Here is a 22,941-nt window from a genome sequence, read left to right as displayed (position 1 = left end):
GTTTTCTCACCCACATTTCTTAATCTTAGTGAAGTTTAAAGACAGTATTGAATATGCTAAATAGAATTAGGTTTCTTGATCATCCAACTAAACAGTAACATTGGAAGACAATGGTGTGCTAGTGGTACAATATACTATAGCAATTGAGTTCCACAATGTGAATTTAAAATGACCGCAAATCATGACAGTATTCCCTGTTAACTCATCAATTCATTGAAGATTTCACTTTGTTCTTCTACTACAGTCTTTTCCAGTTTTACATAGTGGGAGTGGAAAGCTGCCAGGGTTAACTGATCGACTTGCTTGGTGTGGGTAGTAACAATTCAGCAGTGGCTATACCTGAAAATGGGGATCTGGCAGCCCCCCTTCCTCAACTGCTCATCACTGCTTTCGGTGGACTGCTAATGGTGGAGGTTCAGTGCTCATCATTAAGCAGTTCTAGGTAGAATACAAAATGTATCAGTGTTGTGCTAGCTCAGTTATTTTCATTAAGAAGGAATTTTTCTTCCTTTGGTAATAACAACAAGAATGACTGCCCTTAACATGGTGTTGCAAGGAATGCTCCCCAAACTATTTCCCTAGCAAATAGGCAGGAACTAATTTTTCCAGCCAAGTGAAGGAGCCCCTTCCACCAGTATATTTGATCCAGAAAGGATATGTGTCTGGGCTTGCGGTTGGCAGGCAACAGGCAAAGCAAGCATCTTAAAGGCAAGTGTGTTACTTCTCTCCAAGCAATTTCTTGGAGTTGGGATCTATAGGACAGCATATCTAGTGCGGTTTCACTGATGCCAAGTTGTCGTGACTGGAGAGGAGGTGCCACAAACAGAAGAGCCATGAGAGCAGCAGGATTTTATTAACAGCAGTGACTGTCTAGGTCTGTATGCGCAAGTTTCCTTGGGCTCCTTTTGGGAGGTGGGAAAGGGTTTTTGTTTCTGCCAAAGCAAGAGAAGGGAAATAAATAGCTATGCAAATGTTTTCTATATTGGGAAGAAAACCCGATGAAGTTGGTTGTGAGGGCTGAACAAGGAGGTAAGGGATTACTCGAGTTTTGTTGGCGGCAGAATTTCTTCAGTTCTGGAGTCCATGTAAAATAAACTTAGTATTTAAAGGTTATTCATAAGTAAACAAAAGAGGTGTAAAGAACACTTTTAGCTTTAGATATGTGGGATAAAATGAAGCATAGTAACCATGGCCTCAAATGTTGATTTGCAAATTGTGGGTGCTTTGTAAAACCTTGTGCAGGTGACATGGTGAGAAGTTACTCTGAAAAAGAACATGGTCTATTTTGAGAACAACTTCCTCATAGGCAGTTCTTATGTTCTTAGATATACTTTATAGATTAGGAAATAATCTAAAATTAAGGATTAAGAGGTGGATTTTACCTATCTAAAACTTGAAGAAAAAATTTGAAAGAAAATGTGGTTTTCAAACCATCGTGGATAGTCAAGGAATTCTGAATTAAATGTTACGTTAACTGAAAAGCAGATATCTTAAAAATTGTGAAAATACTTGAACGTTTTTAACTGTATCTCCTGGGTACAAACTCAGTCTTAAGTGTGCCAGCTGATTATAAAGAAGTTAGGTTTTATTGAAAATAAACAGGAATTCATCTACAAGACTGTACACTAATAGTTATATGTGTCTTTTTAGCACATATTGGCTGTTTTGATGACTCTTTGAAAGGGCAACTTTTTTCTTCTTGGGAAGGAATCAAATTGCTATCTTCTGGGCAAGGACACCCCATTAGTTACGAGACCTATGATTGTTTAAGAGCTCAGTGCAGCCTTTCCTGATTCTTTTTTAGTATTCTGAAGAAAGCTAGTGATGTGTTCAGGTAGAGTATGTAAGGTTTTTCCTTTCTGAAGTCTAGCGTAGAGAAAGCAGGGGTTCATGTTTCTGGATTGATTTCAGACTGGGCAGAACTTCTGCCTTAAAAAAACCAAAAAGCAACGCAGTTTATCTCTAGTGCAGCAGCTTTGTGTACTTGTAGGAAATGTTAAAAAAAGTTCAGAATATTTTGCTTATGACACAGACCCATCCATGAATACAAAGTTGATTCTGTGCAGATTATGCCTACTAACACAATACTGATAAAGTACTCTGTACTCATTTGTTGTAGATAGATATGCGAGTAGGGTTCAGTTTGCTATGGCTTTCACCAGCTCCTCTGACATCCCAGGTTCCTTTGCAGCCCCTGCTCTCTGAAGTGTGTAGAGTTTATATTACTTTTTGAAAGTCAAGGACAGCTTGAGTTTCAAGGATTGTTGGATAAGGCCATGGACATGACAACACTAATGAGAGCAATACTTGAAATCTGAAGGAATCAAACATACAAGAGAACAGTGAAACTGCAATTAGACAATCCACTTTAATGTGACATTCTTCAAACTAGTCTCTTGAAAAGCAGTCAGAAAATAGAAATAATTTGGTTTTAAAACCTCAAAAGAAAGTGTGACGTGGTTTGACAGAACAGTTGAATCAGTTGCTTTTGATGAGGGAAGGTGTCCTGGAGTTTGAGGAAATTATCTCTGTTTCTTTAGTCTTACAGGTTATTTGCAGCAGAATTGCTCAAGTTATGCTATTAAACACCTTTGAAATAAGATGGAGGTGTTTTTCAAGAACTCATAAAAAGTACTTTGTCTCTAGCTTCTCCACCTAGCAAATTTAGGCTACCTGTTTGGGGAGAGGAAGAGAAAGAAACTAGAGTTAAGCCTATCTGCCATCTTCTGAACTGCTTTTATTTATTCTGAAACCACTGGGGTGCATAATTTGTCTCTTGACTCTGTTTTGAAGAGGGAAGGCTTGCTCACATCACAAGTAGAGCTGTAAGGATTACTTATGTTATTAAATGTTTGAAAGTCAGGATCTTCTAATGTACAATTACCAAGAAAACCCAAAATTAAGTTTTATTACAGTTGTCTTTGGTAGTTTTGAGGGAGAAGACAGAGAAGACTTTTCAGCAGATTTGAGCTTCAATCTAATTTTCTTTGGAAATAAAGTTCCAAGATGTCCTCTAATGTCACTGAAAGGTGGAGTTGTTTCTGTCAATAGCACTGCTCCAATTACTGCTCACCTGTTACACTGTAACAAAACTAAACCCCCCTCATTTTTCTAGTGGTATGTATTCTGTATCTCCCTCTCCTCCTCGTGGCACTCTCACTCGTGGAACTTGTGCTCTCCTGTTCCTTTCCACATCCCCAGTGTCCCCGCCGGGCTAAGCCTGGCTGTCCCAGGGTGCCCATCTCCAGTACTGGGTGACTCCTGCACCTCCTGTAGCAGGCTGCACATGCTGTAATTAGTTTGAAACTGCTGGTATTGCCTGACTAGCAGCTAAGCTCCTACTGGCTGGCCTCTCTGAGATCTGGAGAGGAATGAACTTTTTTTTTCTGGCAGAACCAACTGAAGTTCCTCTTCCGTAAGGCAACTGACTTTCATGAAACTCATAGGAACCATATATCTGAGAATGTGGTATTGCTTTGACTAATGTTAGTCAGATAAAATAGTGGGGCCAGAAGTTATTTAGCAGTTTAAAATTCTTATGCTGTAGATTCTCATTCTGTTCATATAGGAAGTCATGGCACTTAAATGCTTTGCGCTATTCTTAATTACTTAAATTGCATAAATCTATAAACTGTTCCAGCTTCCTATCCCATCTCTGTGAGTGGTAGTAGCCCTGCCTTGTGCTTCGCTGTGAAGATAATGCTGCTGCATTACAACATAAGAACAGGTCATACATACATCCTGAAGCATCTGGAAGTGTATACCAGGAAGGAGCTCTAGTTTTAATAACTCTGTCCACTTAGTATTCTTAAAAAGAACCCACCAAAAAACCAAAATCAAACCACCCTCATGCAAACTCTGTTAGGATTGCAACATTTCATCAATTTGGGAAACAGCATCTCTTTTGAAGGTCTATTAAAAGTTAGCATGCCATTGAATTCTACTAAGTTTTTCTTTTGAATGTAGTTACGTCACTTGAAAATGTTCTACTTTGTTTCATAAAACGTTGCTCCCAGTAATTTGTTTCATTATTTGATGTGTGCTCAGACTATGTAGATAGGGATTTTATTTTTTCAGAGACCCTGAAGGCTGGTTGGATTCTGTGGGAGCAGCAAATGCTTAGCAGCCCTGAGCTATAGTGTATCTTTTTCCAGTTCATCAAAGGAAACATTTTGTGTTATGTCTGTTTTATATTCACTTGATATATTTACTTGCTGCATTTAAATATGTTGTATTTTGTGTTCAGAAAGATGCTGGACTTCAAGAAAGAAAAATTTTGAGTAGCTGATTGCTGCAGTTATTTCAATTTGCAGTAGAAATAACTAGCACTAAAATGTCATAGTGGTTAATTTCCACTTGAAGGATGTGTTTCAGCATTTAAAATTAATATTCAGGAACTTAATTATTTTGATGCAATATCTATCAAATGAGATTTTGTGAACTACTGCTCTGTAGCACAGTACTTGTTTGTACAGTCTATAAGCCTTCAGACAAGGAGTAACATCCAACAGTGATTTTATTTGTAGACGGAGAGTTAACTGCAATAACCATTTATTTCACTTCAATCTACTATCTTCTAAATTTGCTACTGTTTGATGTTTTTCCGTATCTCAAGTCTGGACAGTAATAGGTGAAAAAAATGCTCATTAATTTAGAACTAATTCCCTCAAAGTTAACAAGGCTCAAGTATATTTACATATAGTCCTTAATGCTGAAAACAAGATTCTAGGCTGAAACATTAGCTAAATGTTTAAATAATTAATTTAAAATCCATGAACTTTTAATACCCCTATTAATAACTCATTTTTAATACAGACTTTCATTTTAATGTTTCCCCAACTATGTCCATCTGCCAGCTGTAGAATTGTTCCTTATTTGGTGTTGAGACTCTGCATCTTTTAACAGGTAGGATTTATTTAAATTAATTTTTAAAATTAATTCAGGAATAATGTTACTTTGATCTTTTTCTGGATCATATTTGGTTCTTCATGTTTTTCTCCTCTCTCTGTCTTTGTTCTCTCTCTTATTGTAAGACACCAAGTGATCTGGTTTACAGCTGTTGGAAGTTTTTTCCTTTTTTTCTTTCTCCATGTTGAACTCTTTTCTAGCAGGTTTCTGCAAGAGACTTATGTGCACCAGTGTTTCTGGTGACCTCCTCATGCCCAACATTCTAGTCTGTATGTCACATTTGGTGACTGTCTTTTCTGAAAGAGTTCTGGTTTGGGGTAGCATATAAATTGAAGCGTAGGATTTAGGATTAGAGTGTTTGTAATATTTGTATATTAAAGAAGACTTCAAGCATTAGTTGGCTCGGGTTTTTTTGGGTTTTGTTTGGTTTTTTTTGTTTGTTTTTTTGTTTTTTTTTTAAAGCTGGTACCCTAAGGATATGGTCACATACCTACCTGCCTCTGAAAACTGCACTGAGCGAGCAACACATTTCCATAGAATTCAGTGAAAAAACAGACATCTAAACACGTCTCATTAGCTGTTAAAATACTTACACGATTTTGTTCATTCCCGTAAATAGTGAGAAATAAGTTTAACTGCTGACCATAGCACTTGTGAAATGAGGTATTGTACTTAAATAAACAGAATGCAAATTGAGGTTGGGATTTGGGCATTGATAGTGTTAGCCTAGCATTAGAAAAAATGGAGATATAACTGGGTTTTCAGTTACAGATTATTCTCCCCCCCTGCCATTGGGACTGCAAGCACAGTGCATGCCTTTGGACTTCTTACCAAATATTAAAAGTTCCATTGAGAAGTTATGTTCTGTAACCTCAAAAGAATAGACAAGTAACACATCGTTGAACTGTGTTTGGATGTTGAATGCTGTTTTGTGGTTTCTTTGACCTTAAAAGAGAATAACTTTTTGTTTGCAATCTGTAACTTTTTTTGAAACATGCTTCAGTGTTTCAAGTTCTGAAACAGGATGGCCTTGTACAATGAACTTTTGCAAGGAGTGTTTGCAGCATGGGCAATTTCTGTCCCTTAATTTTATTTCTGATGGTTTCTTAAAATTTAAACCATTGAAATTCATCTCAGTGACCTTCAGTAGTAATGCTTCTAAAAAGGGCAGTGATTTTTTGTTTGTTTGTTTTTGAGCTTTGGGTTTGGTTTTTTTTGTCCTTAAAGGCAAAATTAATGGCATTGAAATCAACAAAGATATAGCTAAAAATAGATAAGATATATTAAATATCAAATTACTTGTCTGTCTGTAGTAGCAGTACCAAAATAACAACTGGTGTCAAAATGTACATTCATTGATTGGCAGTTTAAAACTAATTTCACCATTTTTACCTTGCTTGACCATGTTACTGAGAGCTTACCTCAGATCAGTAACTGAAAGTAAGTGGATGTTTAAATTTTGACCCACTTACTGCATCTTAAAGTCATGGGTAAGATGGAAAAGTTATATGTATGGTAAGATGGAAAAGTTAGGTGTTTGTATAATGTCACCACAGAAGTATTCTTCCTTCTTGGAGCTTCCTGCCAAGTTTAACCTTTTTTTTGTGTGGGGTCATAGCTCCAGTTAAATCAGTCCTAGACATGCCAGTGTTGGCTATATAATCATGCTTTGTTCTCTTCATAGTGACTAAAATCTGTGTGTTGGCAGGTGTGCTATTAACTTGGAGTTGATAAGTCGGCCCTCCCTCTCAAAAATGCAGGAGTAACTACTTCATTGCTGTGGTTCATTATGGGACAGATTAACCCTTGGAACTGATTATATTTTAGTTCTAGATGTTTGAGCAGTTTTGTGATTTTTCTTTTCCATTAGGATTAGATGTCATTGTTCTTCCTGAAACTAATTGCATTTATTTCCTCATGTGTTACGTAAAAAGGAAAAAAAAAAACATACTTTTTAACTCATTACTGAATGCTATGCTAATTATTGAGTCAAAAGAGCAGGTTTTCCTTTCCATTTTCTCCTCCCAAATAGAAAGAGAGCACTGCCAAGTTTGCAGAGTTCTCATTTCAAAATAAGTGTTTTGCCTTTGCTATTAAAGAAGATTAGAGTTCTTGGAAATGCACAGTCCTGAGGGGCTATTCCTCAGCTACTGAAGAAACTGCAAGGCTGGAACACAGGAATCCTTCTACCCCACAGAATATATTTTGATTTTTAATTTTTCCTCCCAAGTTTTGTATTTAAAAAAAAAAAAGTGGGCTCAAAAATTGTCTTTTTTTTCTGCTATGTTTTGAAACAGGTTGTTTGGCAAAAAATGTTTTAAAGCAGTAAGACTCTTTCAAATGTTCTCTATAAAAGAAGCTGACAACGAAAGTCAGAATTCTTTATGGAGTGTAACCTAGTAAAATTCCTCATAGAAATTATATTAAAGGAGTTTCATGTTAACTACTGAGGTTCTAAGGGAACTCAGTGAATAAACTCAAGTAAGCATCATCTACCACAAGAGTTTGTCTGGATTCATGTAAGTAGGCATCTTCAAAGGAACTGAGAAATTGGTTTTTGTTTTTTCAGTTTATTCAACTGGTTCTTTTCAATAGTAAATTTTATTGAAGATGATTTTATAATGGAAAGAAGTAGCAAATCTGGATTTTATCTTTACATCTCTGACTAAAACTAGATGTAAAAGAGTTAGATCTATTAATTCTGAAATGTTGCTTGACTTCTCACTACAGCAGGTGATGTGTGGCTTCATTTAGCAGCCAGCTGTGCAAGGAGGCTTTCCCACCCATCTCTGGGCACAGGTTCTCCCCACTCCCACATGTCTGCAGCATCTACTCATCTCTGCCTGCACGGTCAGTGGGTCTGGGTTAAATCAGCTGAGGGATATAGCAGAAAACTACTCTAAGCAGGTTTATTTGCAGGCTTAATTTTCTTCTGAACTATCTGGCTAATTGAGTCTCCCAAGATACCCAGTTGCTAGACTCAGTGTGGGGGGAAAACAGCTGTGAGGATGAGGGGCTATAACTGGAGAGGAGGTAAAGATAAGTATTTTAGTGACAGCAAGCTCTTACAGTCCTGGTTGTGACATCAGCCTTCACCCTTTTGCTTCAGTTCGGTTAGTAAGTCACCTTTAAAGGTAGAATGTGCTTTTAATTTATTATGTATGTATCTATATTAAACTTTTCTAAACTTCCTTTAATTTTGAAGTGATTTTTTGTGCATTAAATATTCTAATTTCAACATGTCAAATGCTCCTTGATACAGATCACAAAAAATAAAGCAACAAGGAAGTATGTAATTGTTGAGTGTAATATGTTACGATCAGGAAAAGGATGCCAACTATGTAAACACTTGCATGTATTCAGAAGCTGTGTATTCTCCTGATTAGCTTAAAATACCAAATTGCATCAAGTCATGTTCATTTACTTCAAAAAAATTAACTATAAATCCAAAACCAATTTGAATGAAATAATCTTGGTTTTTAAATCTTGAAAAAGTGATTTGACGATAGCAAAATTAACTTGTTAGTTCTGAAGAAAGGTAACCTCTGTCAGCTCTTGCCCCTGGATGCCATTTTTGAGATTATAAACCTCAGCTGCATCGCCCTGGTGAATGCTGTATGGTGTATATTGTTTTACTTTGTTCTGAAGGAAATGGTCAGGTCTTGAATTTGGGATCAGGGACGTGATTATTATATTTTCTGAAAGTTTCTGTTGCAGGAAACTGTACCTGATGCATTATATATTGGCTAAGACTCCTTTTGCAGTTTGAATATAATAGCTTTAGTTTGCCTTGCATTTTGTTTTCTTAGGAATATAAAAACTATAAATAAATCACTATTTCATAACAAAGGTAGTGTTCTTTAAGGAATGCCACTTTGTTCTGTAGAGTTTGAAACTAGAAGATTATTTTAGGAGTGTCTGATTCACCACCTAATTATTACTAGTCGTTCTTAGCATTTCTTTCTAATCTACCTGCATTTTGGTCACTGTTTTTATTGCATAGTTGCCTTTTAAAAACTAGTAGCAAGCAAAGAAGAAAAAGTTTAAAAGAAAGTAGTTGCTGTTCTAGGTAAGTAGGGACATTCCTGGTAGATGCTGCATAACTGAGTGAGTTTTAAAGCTCAGTTTCAGTGTTGACTGATTTGCATGTAATTGTAAATCTATGGAGGAATTGCTGTAATGAGGTAACTTTTCTTAAATGTGCTATTTAAATAGGAGAACTAAGCTTAATATTTTATTAAGCAGAAAACTTGAGAAAGTTTAGTGTGCAATCCGCTTTTGATTTTTTTTGCTGATGAAATATCCAAATCCTGCATTTTCAGAATTTACTGTTTAACTGATGATTATTTGAATGGCTAATTATAAACACTTGTTACCTCTGGTACTTCCTCTTACGGCACAATAGAAATTTCAGTTTTGCAGTACAGAACTATCTGAACAGCAAGTGAAGCACGAATGGCAGGCAGTAAAGTAATTCACAGCATCTGCAGCCTGTGCCAGTAACTTGTTAAAACTGCTTCTTTCTCTCAAGTTTCCATTTGCCCAAAGTTGCTTTCATAATGGTTATTAAAGAAGCGAAGGGGAAGCAAAAAGTGGTGATGCAAGGTGTGTCGAAGCTGTTGAAATCGCTCATCCCTCTTTCTCTTCTTTTCCCTTTGTTCCCTCCAGATGGCCAGGTGACTCCCTGTCATTCTCATGCTTTAGTGATTTTTCTTGTGCCACATATCCCACTATGGGGTGTGTTTTTCTTATGGGATTGGTGTGTATTTGTCAATTTGTGCTGTCAAGGACTTTTTGTGTCAAGTCTTGTCTTGTTTTGGCTTTCCAATTGGGAACACTTTGTTCAGGATTTTTTTTTAATGTACGTTGGCTCCTGTGAGGTATGATTATTTTTCTTTTTTTTTTTTTTTAAGCTAGATGTTTTCAGACAAATACATTTAAGAACAAACTGTTGTTGAGTTGCTTTTAATTTGGTGTGAAAAGTAGGAAGTGGTTGTATGCTTGCTGTAAAGGGTCATAGATAATAACGAAGCAAAGTATCCCTATAATAAAAAGTAGAGAAATGCCTCCTGCCTATGTAATCAGTGTTTAGAGGATGAAATTCCCTTGCTGATGGTGAGCTCTAAATTTAGGCTAGAGGTGATTGTAATCTGACACATACTGGCTACAGAAATGAAGATAACAGTTGTTATCCTGAGAATCCATAGGAGAAAAGCAACATATTTAAGAAGCAGTGCTGTGTAGGCAAATGTATCATCTTTTATAAGTGTTGAAGATGTCCTGATCAGTTAATGTTTTTACTGTGATAGTTAATTTGTGGTTTAAACACTTAATGTTTTCACTGTGATAACTAATTTGCAGTTTAAAAACTGGGCACAGCTTCTATAAGCAGTGTTAAAATTTTTATTTCTAATTACGACTGGAACCAGACAACAGCTCCAAATAATGGAGGTAGGTCTCTTAATATTGACAAGGTACTGTGTTTTGTTAACTGAACATGCAATGTTTAATAAGTATTTTTTTTCCTGCCTGTTCCCAGATACAGGGTTGTCCTGGTTTTGTTGGGTGTTGATTTAGTGAATTAACAGGAACCAGATTCACTTGCAAACAGGAGAGGGGAACTGACTGGGTGCGGGGGAACGGGAATGGATGACATTGGCAGCATTGTCTGGATGAGCTCTATTTGCAAGTAGAGGTATATAGTATGACATCTTTCCTTTCTGTCTGGTATTCTCAAAAAATTACTTTTATCAGTGGTGGTAAATGTAGCGGGCATGTAGGCAGTCTTACCTAGAATCATAGTAACTTAAATAGCTATGTTATTAAATAGCTTGTATTTGCATAAACTGACAGCTACTTAACAAACTGTAGGTAAGGTAGCAAGAAGCAGTTGGTGGCAAGAAGCTAACCTGAGAAAATACGGTTGCTTAACGTATCTATTTTGTTCGTAGTATGCTAAAAGAGGGTATAGTAGAAGTTATAAAAAGGATAGGGATAGGGATAGAAAAGGCTTGAGTACTTCAAGATGGTATTTTTTTAGATTTAAGCATTAAAAGATAGTTTGAATTCAGTACATCTAAACTACTACAGAATACCTTGTTTACTCAGTTGTTTTAAATGGCTGGTAACTGAAAATGGTCACCTGAAAGTGCTGGAATACTTTATGAAATAAAACTGATTTTAACTGCAATAAAGTCTGGATTTCAAGAAACTTGTCAAATGAAATGGGAACTTTGAGACAGATAAGGTTGGAGAAGCATAATCTATATGTATTTAGTAACAAAAAGAAAACTAAGACAGTAGGAAATAACCTGCATTAAAAGAGTAGCATTTAAGAGCTTAATGCTAGGTGAAGGTTTCCTGGGTATGCTGCCAGCCAAAGGTCTGTCCAGGCTTCCCTTGGGCTTGCTGTAAATACTGTTTCTTAAGCTACATGAATTTTAAGAACTAAAAAGGAGAGAAGCTGAGGCAAGAATGTGAGCCTTTTATTTAAAATTATGCTTTAAACAAAATGCTTGCAGTTTAAATGAATTCTTTCAGTTCCTCTCTAGAATTTCAGCTTAGTCCTGAAAGCACTGGAGGTACAGTTCTGGACCTGTCTGAATTTGGTAGAGCAGGCATGCACCCCAGAAATCTGGTTTGTCTGAATGTTCTCTTTTCTATTATTTCTTGACCAGTTACATCCTATCTGTCCATATCCTGCCTCTCACTTCATTATTTTTTTTCTTTTTCCCAATAAAATTTTAACCCAAGCTCACAAGAGAAGAGATGAAGCAGAGAAGGCAGCTCTTTTCCAAATCTGGCAAGATCTGACTGCCACTTTATGCATCTTAACCTGAGCTGGTGCAGTTGATCTCTTTCTTACCTTTTGCTCAGTAGCTCAAAGCAAGTGTTACTGCCAGAGGGGAGAGTTTGGAGATGGAGTGCTGGGAAGGGGATGGGGCAGGAAAGGGTAGGGACTAGGAGCCTTTGAGTGGGATTTTACTGGACTTCTACCTCCTTTTCAAGCCTAAATTCTGTGCCTTTCTTGACTGAGAACAGCTTGTGTGGGTACAGTAGTGATTCAACAGCGAGATACTGCCGGTTCTGTTTTAATTAGAGGAACACAGACTTGGGAAGTGCCAGCTGGCTCAACAGGTCCAGTTCTGTTGCAGTCTTGGGCAACTGTGTGATAGATTTTAGTTTTTATAAGTGTGCAGAACATCTTGTCTGCATACTGTTACACCACAAAATACTTGAAGTGTGCCATAAGATTAGTAGAAAAAGACTCCAACTGTAGTTATGATAACGCAGAAAGCAAGCAGGAAAGATTAATGGCATTGCTATTTCAGGAACCATTAGGTTTCACAGGAGTATATGTTGGATCTTGTGACTTTTATGAGGAGTAAACTGTGCTTTACATTGCAGAGAAGCGCCAAAAGGGAGGTGGGAAAAAGAGACAATATGCTGAAATCTGATATGACTCTCCCCACCCTAGATCTAGATCCAGATCTAGAACTGAGTTTAATCACAAGCATACCTGTAAGATGGATGAGCCAGGACACCTAAGATATATTTTATCAGTAAGAGCACTAGTACTGTAGGTCTGCATCCTGTTTATAGATATGGCTAACTTCTGTTCTTACAACTGTTCTCAACATTTGTTTAGCCTAGAAAAAAGAACAAGCTGTTCTGATTTATCTATATAAAAGACACTACAGGTTCCTAACTATTCTACTTCTATTTTCTCCATCTGCTCCAGTTTAAGTTCCTGTCGTTGAACACGTGCAGTTCTAGTATTTCATATAAGGTCTTATGCTTTGTACAATTTTATTGATACTTCCTTGTTTCTACTAAAAAAAGCCTTTTTAGTGCCTTTTAGAATTGCATGAGCTAGTTGCGCAACTATGTGTAACTGCTGTTTTGGTTTTCCTTCTGTTAGCCAGACTAGTTGGCCACTTCTTCCTTCAACTTTGCTTTATAGCTGTAGGTTTTGTGATTGATCCCTTCCAACTTTGTATGTTTTCTAATGTGATGATCTGATCATCTTCAGAGTGGGCAGTATCTTCTAACTTTGCTGTCGGTTCTTGAAACACACCTTGTATTTTTACTCTGATTGCATATCAGCATTTGAAGCAAACATGCTTCTTAGTGATGATGCCTTTTCATCCTGATAACTTGTTTCTTAAGATTTTTCTTCATGTAACTGCTGTACAGAATTCTTTGATTAATGCTTATTCTGTCTGTATGATTAAACTTCCTAGAAAGTACTCACGTCTACTCAAGTGTGCTACCTTATCCCTTTCTAAGAAACCATCTATCAGGAAAAAATGGGATTACTGTGACATGAGCTGTTTGTAATGGAACTCTGCTATAATTTTGCTGCTTTTTCTATGCCTTGATGTCCCTAATTACTGTCCTTAATTAGTTTTCTTAAAAATCTATTCTAAGATGACATTTAAATTAAATTAATGTCTGTTGTTGAGTGAATACAATACAGTTGTTTTGAATATAGATAATGTTTACTTTTATTCTTTCATAGTGCCATAACTTTACAGATTCATAAAAATGTTTGATAGGAGGTTTGCACTTTTTACAACATTAGTCCTTCTCTGAGGGGGGCGGTTTGACATCCCGAGGTCTGTTCCAACCTAAACTATTTCATTGTTCTATGAGCTGTTTCCTTCAGTGAGCTAGGATGAGTAATACTTGGATTTCCATGTTCATTTTAGTTACATTAGACAACTTAGGAGTGTAAGGTTTTTTGTCTCTATGGTTAAATAACAGTATCTTTGCTGGGGATGCTGTTAGAATCCTCACGTATGCTTGCTGCGTTGTCAAAAGTGTCTTTAATTTTTAGGACATCCACCAATGTCAATACCACTTTACCACATAGCATTTTTATTTTTTCATTTTTCTCTCAGATTTAAGGATTTTTTTGACTTTTATCTTCAACCTATTGATTTATATTTAATGGAATTACTGAAAATAACATGCAATAACATCTCTTTGTTCCCCAGCTGTAAATGGTTCTGGGCATGTGCTGTCACTTATATTCGAAGACTGCCCAGTATATGGCACCCTAATCTCTGCTGCTATGATGTTAATAAATTTACTTTCCCCTTGATCTCATTGCAGAAAGGTAGAATCACAAAAGGAGGTGTGTTAAACTCAGAATTGAGCTGAAAATTACGTAACTGGTAGGAAACATACATGTCCTTGAAATATTTAGTCAAATGTTTATTTCTGGCTGTAGCATGTGTTTGAATAACAGTCCAAGATAAAGTTTTATGCTAGTTTGCACAAAGTAGTCTTCTCACATCCAACTTAGTCTCCTTTTCTTAGATTCTGAATCATTCAGAAATAGTCATAGTCTCTGGTTTTGCTTATGTCAAAATAAATGAGGTGGGCATAGGATTTTCCTGGCATAGGATTTTCCTGCACTTCTGCATTCCTAATCTAATTTTGGGGTTTTTTGGTAGGTTTGAATTTATTTTCAAATGGGCTTTGTACTTTTAAATATTTTAGGATGTATTTGTCAGAAGGATGGAACTAATGTAAGTATAAATTTTGCTCTTTGTGAGAAATAAAAAGTTTGAAAAACGTTAAGGTAAACCAAAAAGTGCTAAACTGGCTCTTACCCAACTTAACATTGCAGGTGTATTGGAGCCTGAAAAGACAATTTAAAGGATTTGAAAAAGAAACAAGTGGGGGCTGAGTGAACGGGGTAAGCACGAGATTGCAAAATGACTTCTCACAGGTTAGCAGCCAGCAAGGGTTGGGAAGTGTGGAAGTGGCAGGAGGATGCTATAGTAAAGGTTGCTAGGCTACTGCGAAGGAAGCACTTACGGAACACTACTTGGCTATGCTCAGCATTTTTACTACCCAGCTGCTAAGTAATCTGTGTATAGTATTGCTGTTTTCCTGGCTACCAGCCGGAGAGGGAAGTTTGAACCACTAAGAAATGTTGTCCCTTTGTAGGATGAAACTTGGTCACATGCCAGTTATTACCTTTTGCAAGACTGACTGTTTTTGGTTTCGGTCACATTGACTGACAAGGAATGTCAGGAATTCTGCTGAACATGTTTGAAATGGAATAGCAAACAATAGGTCTTTGATTCTAGTATAAAAGTATAAAAACTCTTGCATGAATTTAACTTGTTCTGGTGGTGCTGACTGGTGAGCTCTTGATTTATCTGTACCATTTTGGCCTGCATTTCTTCTACTCTGTGTTAAGAAGCTTACTGCAAATGGAATGTGGGTTCTCTTTTTTCATCTGGATTTGATGTCATTTTTGAAATATTTGTAAGAGTGTAATTAATCTGTACCAGTAAAAATTATTTCTTGCAATTGCAAATGCAAGGTCATTAGTTTTTCCTCTGTAAGTGAAGGTAATTCTTTATCTGCTTTTTTTATTAATGGGTTCCCTGTACTGTGTTTTGCTATACATATAGTTGGAAAACACATGTGTTTTATGATTCTTCCCATTTGTAATTTAATCTTTGATCTTTGTCCCAGGAGATAATTTTAACAGAAAGTTAAAGCTAAGAGACAGTGACACAGGAACTGAATATGGAATTAAAATTATGGTGTGTTAATAAAGATTCCTTTGCATCTGTTGTCTTTCTCCTTGTGAGCTCTAACACAATAACCCAGTTCTTTTTTCTTTTAACATTATTTTGTGAAGGTGTGTTACAACTCTGCCGATACTATTGTGTTACAAACAAGTCAGACACTGAATAAACACTGTAGGATGCAAAGCAAAAAAAGATAATTTACTCTTTTATGTCCATGAAGGTGCAGTGGATATAATGTAACATGGATTTGATCCAAGTTCAGTGTTCTGTTGCCGGCTGGGGACTCCCAAGGCAAGCTAACTCCCCTCATATACAGTCTCCCAACTTGTACCATTCGAGGGCCCAGGGATTTCTTGAACTTAAACCTACTTTTTTGATATAAATGCTCTTTTATAAAGTTTTCTCCCATGAATTTGCATAGGTGCTTTTAAAATCTATGTAAAATAGTAGTATTCACATGCTATGCCAAGAATTCCAAAGTTCACCTACCTGTGTGTTGTATGAACAACTGCCACGTGTTTGATTCTTATCTGTTAATTTTGCTCAATGATGCCCATTTCTTGTGTTGAGAAACGGTAAACAATTGTTACCTATAGCTTTCCTCATTCCATAGGTGGTGTTATAGATTCTGTTCTTGGATGTTTCTTTTCCTGGGGGAAGACTCCTTGTCTATTAACCATTCCTTGTAGCTGTGAATATGGTTGTGTCCTTCTCCAGGCCTCTTTCAGTTCTGTTACATACTTCTTGAGATGAGAAGGAGCCAGGACTGGGTGCAGTATTAAGGATGGATTTTCTGCAGTGATATAATGTGTCCCACTTTGTTTCCTAAATCTTTTGTAAGAATTCTTAACATTTGTTTTTGTTTTACTACTACTGCTATTTTTGTTACTTCAGAATCTCATTCCAAAGTGAATACCTTTTTCACAGCCTTCCATCATCTGTGGGATGTTAGGATTCTGGGCTTTCTTAAACTTATATGCTTTACTTTACATCTCTTTACAGTGGATCTCTTGTGCTAGTTTAATATCTACTGACACAGTTGCATAAAGAACTCGTAACACTGTAGTTGTTTCTGGCTTTTATAGCTTAGAATAGCGAAAAACCTTTTTCGTGTTTATAAAAATTGCAATAATATTTTCACAGCATTTAAAATATACAATTATCTGTGCAGTACAAGTTGTATGTGAAATTTGTAACAGGACTGGATATTTTGATTTGATTCTCATTATGTTAATTTACAAACTAAATCTTTTGCAGTTTTATTGCTAGAGAAGATGGAGCATGATGACATTTGTAATAAAACTCTGAAGATTACAGACTTTGGTCTGGCTAGAGAGTGGCACAGAACAACCAAAATGAGTGCAGCAGGGACTTACGCGTGGATGGCTCCAGAAGTTATCAAGTCCTCCATGTTTTCTAAAGGAAGTGATATTTGGAGGTAAGTTTGTCTGCTGAAGACCATGTTTAGTAGAACTGTGTTGAGGTTTTTGAATGAATTTTATTTGAATTTTTTTTGTGGTTTCCTAGGTTATTGTCTTAACCCATGGCAAGCATAGCTGTTCTAAGAAACATACTCATTTCTCAGCATCTACATCATTTGACTTGCAATTCATGACTTACAAATTGGGGGAGGGAAAATAACAGAAAACCTTTTTTCTTTTCTTTTTTAAAGAAACCAAGATCTCATTAAGAGAAGCCTTTAAAATATCTATTGGTTAAGATACTGAAGTATTTTATCTAGACTCTTAATCTAAGCAGCCATATGCTCTTGATATATTAACATATGATTGATCTTGTATTGGTATGTTTACCTTATAACAGATGTCTGGAAAGTCTCATTCTGCATAAAGAAATGGGACCAGTTATTACCTGATATGTCTGAAAAATAAAAATAAGTGGCAAACCAGAATTTTCCAAATGTTAACTTAAATTAGTACTGGTTTTAGGAGTCCAGAATGTGATCCTGTGTAAAAGTGAACATCAAATCTAAGCTTTTACATTTATAGAGATTTTGCTTCCAGTAGCTGGAGTGAGGAGATTCAGCACAAAATTGTTTTAACTTGCTCTCTAATTTTAAAGGTGGGGAACTCCCTATGTTAAACTTCTGAATTTCTTGTTAAAGACGTTATTGTGGATCGTATAAATAATGTGGCTCTTGATACTGATGCTATTTTTGAGTGGTGTAGTGTGGGATACATGTGTTGTAGAAAAGTAATTTAAACTTTAGTTTTAATTTAGTTCTGTTTTGTGAGTGGGGAGAAGTAGTGATTGCACAATAGGCTGTAAATGCTGCTGTGCCTCACCCTGAAAAGTCTACATTTCCTTTCTTTTTGAAACGTTTTCTCTCTGAAGGATCCAAGATAGCTATTTGGGGAAGGAGGGGAGGACTTTAATCTGTTTTCTCATGCCTTCTTATGCATGTTCTGTGTTGTATAATTCTTAAATAGAGTCCTATTTTGCTTAGATGCCTGATATTCTACAGCATGAAGTAATGCTTTTGGTATTCCCAGGATGATTCTGTATCTGCACTATTTTGTGACACTCGTTTGTCTTGTGTCTGGAACCGATTTTCAGCATTTTGTTTACAACAGTCTGAGTTGATGACCAGTTGAGAAACATCTTTGGCTTCATTCTTTATTCCCATTCTTTCTTTCTTTTTTCTTTTTTTTTTTTTTTTTCTTTTGCGGGGTGGAGGTTGGGTGTAGGCGTTTCCCTAATCAGCTGTATTCCATGCTTAATTACAGGTCCTGTCCAGTCTTGTTGCTGTGATTTTAGGTATCTGAGGGGGTATGCTTTGGTGCAATTATTTTATATTCTGCTGCAACATTAGTTTACATTTTTGGAACCTACAGTATTTCTCTTCTTCGCCTTCTCTCCTGCACGCCTCTCTTGTAAAAATGTAAGTATTTAGCTCAATGATGGACATCTAACAGGAGAGGTTTTTAAGTAGAAAGGCTGTGTTGTACAGTATAGTTTAGACCTTCTTGGCTTCTAAAGATTTTCTGCTTGCTGCACCTTGATCTATTCTGTTGCTTATCTTTACTCTTTCTTTAAAAGAAAATCAAATAAAGAATACCCTGGTTATAGGAGTGGTTTTAGTTTTAAAAAGCATTCAGGTTTCAAATTTAAGTATGGGTCTGTCTAGGATAAGAACACAGTATATTTCAGGAAAGTTCTAAACTTCAGTTACACATACTGAGTACTGAATCTCCAAAAGAAATCTGTAGACCTCTTATTAGAGAGAAAAAAAAAAAAAAGAGCAGTTGAGGCTGCTCGAGTATACTCACGCTTGCCACTAGTCTTCCAGAATCAGGCAGTGCTTGGAAATGTTGTGGGAGTATTTTCATGCAGAGGTTTCCAGACTGTATGTTCTCAGGTGTCATCCTAGATAGCAGAACTGGTGCTTTCCAGGCCCTGCGTGTGTATACTTTTGCTTCCCAAACCAGTGTTATAACTACTGCATTTATTATTCTTTGGCATATGCTTCCAAATTCCCAAACAAGAATTCTACTCTTTCAGCCCTACCCCTCCATTGATCATCACACATTTCTTAGTGGTATGTCAGTCTTGGTTTTGTGTATGGAGCCTGAAAGTGCAAATATGCCCACAGATTTCCAAGTGCTGATGGTGTGCTTCAGCAGTGGTCTTTACAGTAACGTGTGCTTCCATTGTATAAGCTCTTGGCAAAGCTAGGAAGCACTTACTGTACAGCACAATTAGCAGCTGCTTTTGCCTGGCATATTTGTATAATTTTGAAGTGATTCATGTAGCAATGCTTAGTAACCTCTGCTTTAGAAGGTAGAGTAAAATGAACTTTAAGAACTTTACCTTAATTTTTATCAGCTTTTAAAATACGTAAAACCAGCAAGTTATTGCTGGAATGAGATACACTAAGTCTTAAATCACATTTGACAGCAGGAGAATAATTTTTAATAATGAAAATACTTAAAAGGACATCTTTCCAAAAGCGTGTTAGTTTTCATGGCTTAAAAATGTATAATTCAAGCATATTATGCGTGTATTTTGTTGCCTTTTGCTGAAGATGGAGAAGGACATGGCTTTCGCTCTTTTAAAAAAAGATATTTCTTAGAAGCTCTGACTGTATACATAGGACAACTGTATGTGGGCTGGTGAAATTTAGTACATGAAGTAGCTACTTCTGTAGTTAATAAGTAGTTGTTGTCCTAGATAACCATAGATTAGTACCTCCCAAAAACTCCAGCATGGCAGGACTAGAATGTCTTTTGTGTTTTCCCCACAGTTTTCCCCCTACAGCGCTGACTCTTGCTACTTGATATTAAGACTGCTTTCATTAAAAGAGTTGCTTTCAGGCTATTACTGCGTTGGTCTGTTTAAAATTTTACAGCCACCTCCTTGGCACTGTTGAGAACTACTTAGGATTAAAGCCTTGAATTGTAAATATAACTAAAGCTAATAGTGTGACACAACTTTTTAAAAGATGATTTCTTTTTAGTTAAATTTATTGTTCTGCTTAACTTCAGAGTCCATGCTAAAATATGTATGGAATAGTCTGAACAAGGGAATTCCTTGAATTAAGAACACTATGCTTTCTGAGAGAGCAAACCATTGTTTTTACACTTTCTTCAAGCACACAGATGAGATGTAGTTCAGTAGAATTTCTCCATTGTGGATAAAACGTACTGCAGGAAGTGTTGTACTCATTATTGTCAGAAGTACCGCTGATCTAAAAAAAACTGGAATTCATTATCCTTCTTTGAGTATACAAGCAAGTGCAGAGATTAAACTGGAAAAACTGGGAGGAAATTATTAAGAAGCCCAAAACTTTTTTATTCTATTTTCTTTTTTGGGGGAGTTGACTGTATTCCTCAGATTTTGATTAACTAAATTCATTAGTTTTCTAAGATTTTATGGTAGACAGAACTTTGTAGGTAAACAGAATGTAGATAAACAAAACTGCTGATAAATGTGCTGATATTGTGTAGTTTGCTGGTTTTATTATTTAAGTGATGTTCCAGAGGTCTTGTGGAATGCTGAATGACTTTTTCTCATTAAGGAGAGTGTGATAGAAAAACTCAACTAGTGTGTGTTCTTCTCCCTGTCACGTCTGCTGTAGTTGAGGTGGTATTTCTAGTACTAAGGGGTGCATAGTAAGGGAAGGGGTACATGTGCTGTACACATTTCTCCTCATGTAGGACAGTTCAGTCCAGTCCTGCAAAACTTGGAGGTAGTTCCCTCACACACTCGGAGAGAAACGGCAAGAGCAGTATTTTGTATTCTGGTTTTTCCCCTTTGCCCACTCACTTTACTATTCAAAAGCAGCAATAGGTTGTTCTTTGTATCCTTGTTCTACAGATAGTGGTTTCCTGGCAGGAAGAGAAGGGGAGGGGATGAGGGACAGGGTGGGACCAAACCCAGTCATAAAGTCCACTTTAGGCTTATGTTCTAGAAGGAGTAATTCCTGCTTCCACAAAAACGACAGTGAAAGCTATCCATTTCAGTGGTGGTGGAGTAGGAACTCTAGAGCAGCAGCAGCGAGCGTGCTGTCCCAGCCCTTTGCAGGGGCTTGGATCATTTGAGCAAGCCAGGCGTCAGGCAATACAGACCCAAAGAAGGTAAAAGTAACACCCAGCTCTTCTAGAGTGGAGAGCATAGCAGAAATTCTTACGATTAATGTGGCTGCGATAAGAATTACCATGATTCTTGATTTCTGTACCTGATGGTGAGAAAAGATCTCTTCATGCCACCACCTTTCACTGGAGACAATGTCGTTTTGCTGGTTTCTTTTTTTCTAGTATAGAGAAATTAGTTGTGTGTGTGTGTAATCATTTCTCAATCTTGTTGCATCTTCTGTGGGAGGGGAAAAGTTAATAGGCCTTCATATAACACACAAGGGGTTAAATGCAAATTTCAAAACAAAGCTGGGGCTTTTCTGGAGTTTTTTGTTACTATTATTTTTAAAAATCATCTAGGTAAATTGTTGTGAAGTGTTTGGAAAGGGGAATGGCCTGAATGCTCTGCTGAGGTTTTCTTCTTTTGTTTTGTTTGGTTGGTTTTTGTCGGGGAGAAGGTTGCTTGTTTTCCTGTCATTCAGACTTCTGATTGTGAGATTTCCATGATACTAGCATTTCTATAAAAGTGACATCAGGCTACATTTTGAATAGGAGTGCAAGCCAATCTTAGTCACATCCATTTTGGTTAATTGCTATTAGTGAAAAGGTGCAAGATGACTAAAGTAGAGCTGACTCTTAAAGGCATTCACCTTTGACATGGGAAATCTTCATGAATTTCAGTACATGGTTGGACTGATGCTTGTTTGTTCTTGAGTAAACAATGTGTCAGTATTCAGAAAATAACCATTAAAAAAATTACCTTTTGTAGTTATGGAGTGTTGCTGTGGGAACTGCTAACAGGAGAAGTTCCTTACCGTGGCATTGATGGCCTTGCTGTGGCTTATGGAGTTGCTGTCAATAAGCTTACTTTGCCCATTCCATCCACCTGCCCTGAACCATTTGCAAAACTAATGAAAGGTACCTATGTTGTTTCTTCCTATGTATTTAAATAGCTATATTTTGGAGGTATGTATCCTTGCCCGTAATAGTCATGTGGCTGCATGTGGCACACCTCATTTAATATTGTGCTCTGTACAAAGTATTTTGTTTCTCTTTACACAGCAATCTGGTGTTAGACACAGTTGAATGTGTTTCTGAGGAAGTCATACAGTATTGCTGTGTACCACATAAGTTCTTCAGTAGTGACCGAGTACATATTTTTGCTCTGGCTTTACTGATTTACACTCAAATTGCATTAATTTTCATAAACTACAGGATATACTAGAGATCAATACAAGATCAAGATTAAAATCCCAAGGGGAAGAACTGCAAATGCTATTTTTTTTCTCAATGTTTCTTCCTGAGTGTCAAAAATGTTTTGGAAACACTTTACAGAGAAATAAACATTGCTTGCTAATGGCTATTTCCTTGTGTTTAATAAATTTATTTACCTTTTATAAGTATCCCTTATGTGCAGTACTGCTACTTTTGCTATTTCAGACCGTAATGATAGAGATGAAAAAAACTTGACTATTAATACAAAAATAGTCTTCTGAGTACAGGTTAGTAGATGTCACTTGTGTAAATGGAAACAGAACTAGGGAAGCCCTGCAGGTAAAAGGCAACACTTTAGAACTTGGAAGTACAGTAGCGAGTAACTCGAAATTCATGTAGTTCTTCAAAAAGTTCTATGTGCTATTAAAAACTGATGGGATTTTAATAAATTCTAGAATGCTGGGAGCAGGACCCTCATATCCGACCATCGTTTGCCTTAATTCTTGAACAGCTTACTGCCATCGAAGGGGCAGTTATGACTGAAATGCCTCAAGAGTCTTTCCATTCCATGCAAGATGACTGGAAATTGGAAATTCAGCAGATATTCAATGAATTGAGGACCAAGGAAAAAGTAAGTTGATTTTTCCAATTGCATGGCACTGAAGGAAGGG

General features: G+C 36.7%; 1 protein-coding gene across 2 annotated transcripts in view; it reads left to right on the top strand.

The window, feature by feature from the left end:
• MAP3K21 (mitogen-activated protein kinase kinase kinase 21) overlaps positions 1–22,941 on the top strand; it is a 42,119-nt gene that overhangs the window by 2,430 nt on the left and 16,748 nt on the right. For both annotated transcript variants that reach the window (XM_074818459.1, XM_074818458.1), the window contains exons 2-4: positions 16,722–16,902; positions 21,825–21,973; positions 22,726–22,901. In XM_074818459.1, coding sequence (XP_074674560.1) covers positions 16,722–16,902; positions 21,825–21,973; positions 22,726–22,901 — 506 coding nt within the window. The remainder of the gene's footprint in view (positions 1–16,721; positions 16,903–21,824; positions 21,974–22,725; positions 22,902–22,941) is intronic.

The sequence above is a fragment of the Strix aluco genome, chromosome 3 (assembly GCF_031877795.1).
Source record: "Strix aluco isolate bStrAlu1 chromosome 3, bStrAlu1.hap1, whole genome shotgun sequence".
Taxonomy (NCBI): domain Eukaryota; kingdom Metazoa; phylum Chordata; class Aves; order Strigiformes; family Strigidae; genus Strix; species Strix aluco.
The sequence above is the reverse complement of the archived record's forward strand: the minus strand, read 5'-3'. Positions and strand labels throughout refer to the sequence as shown.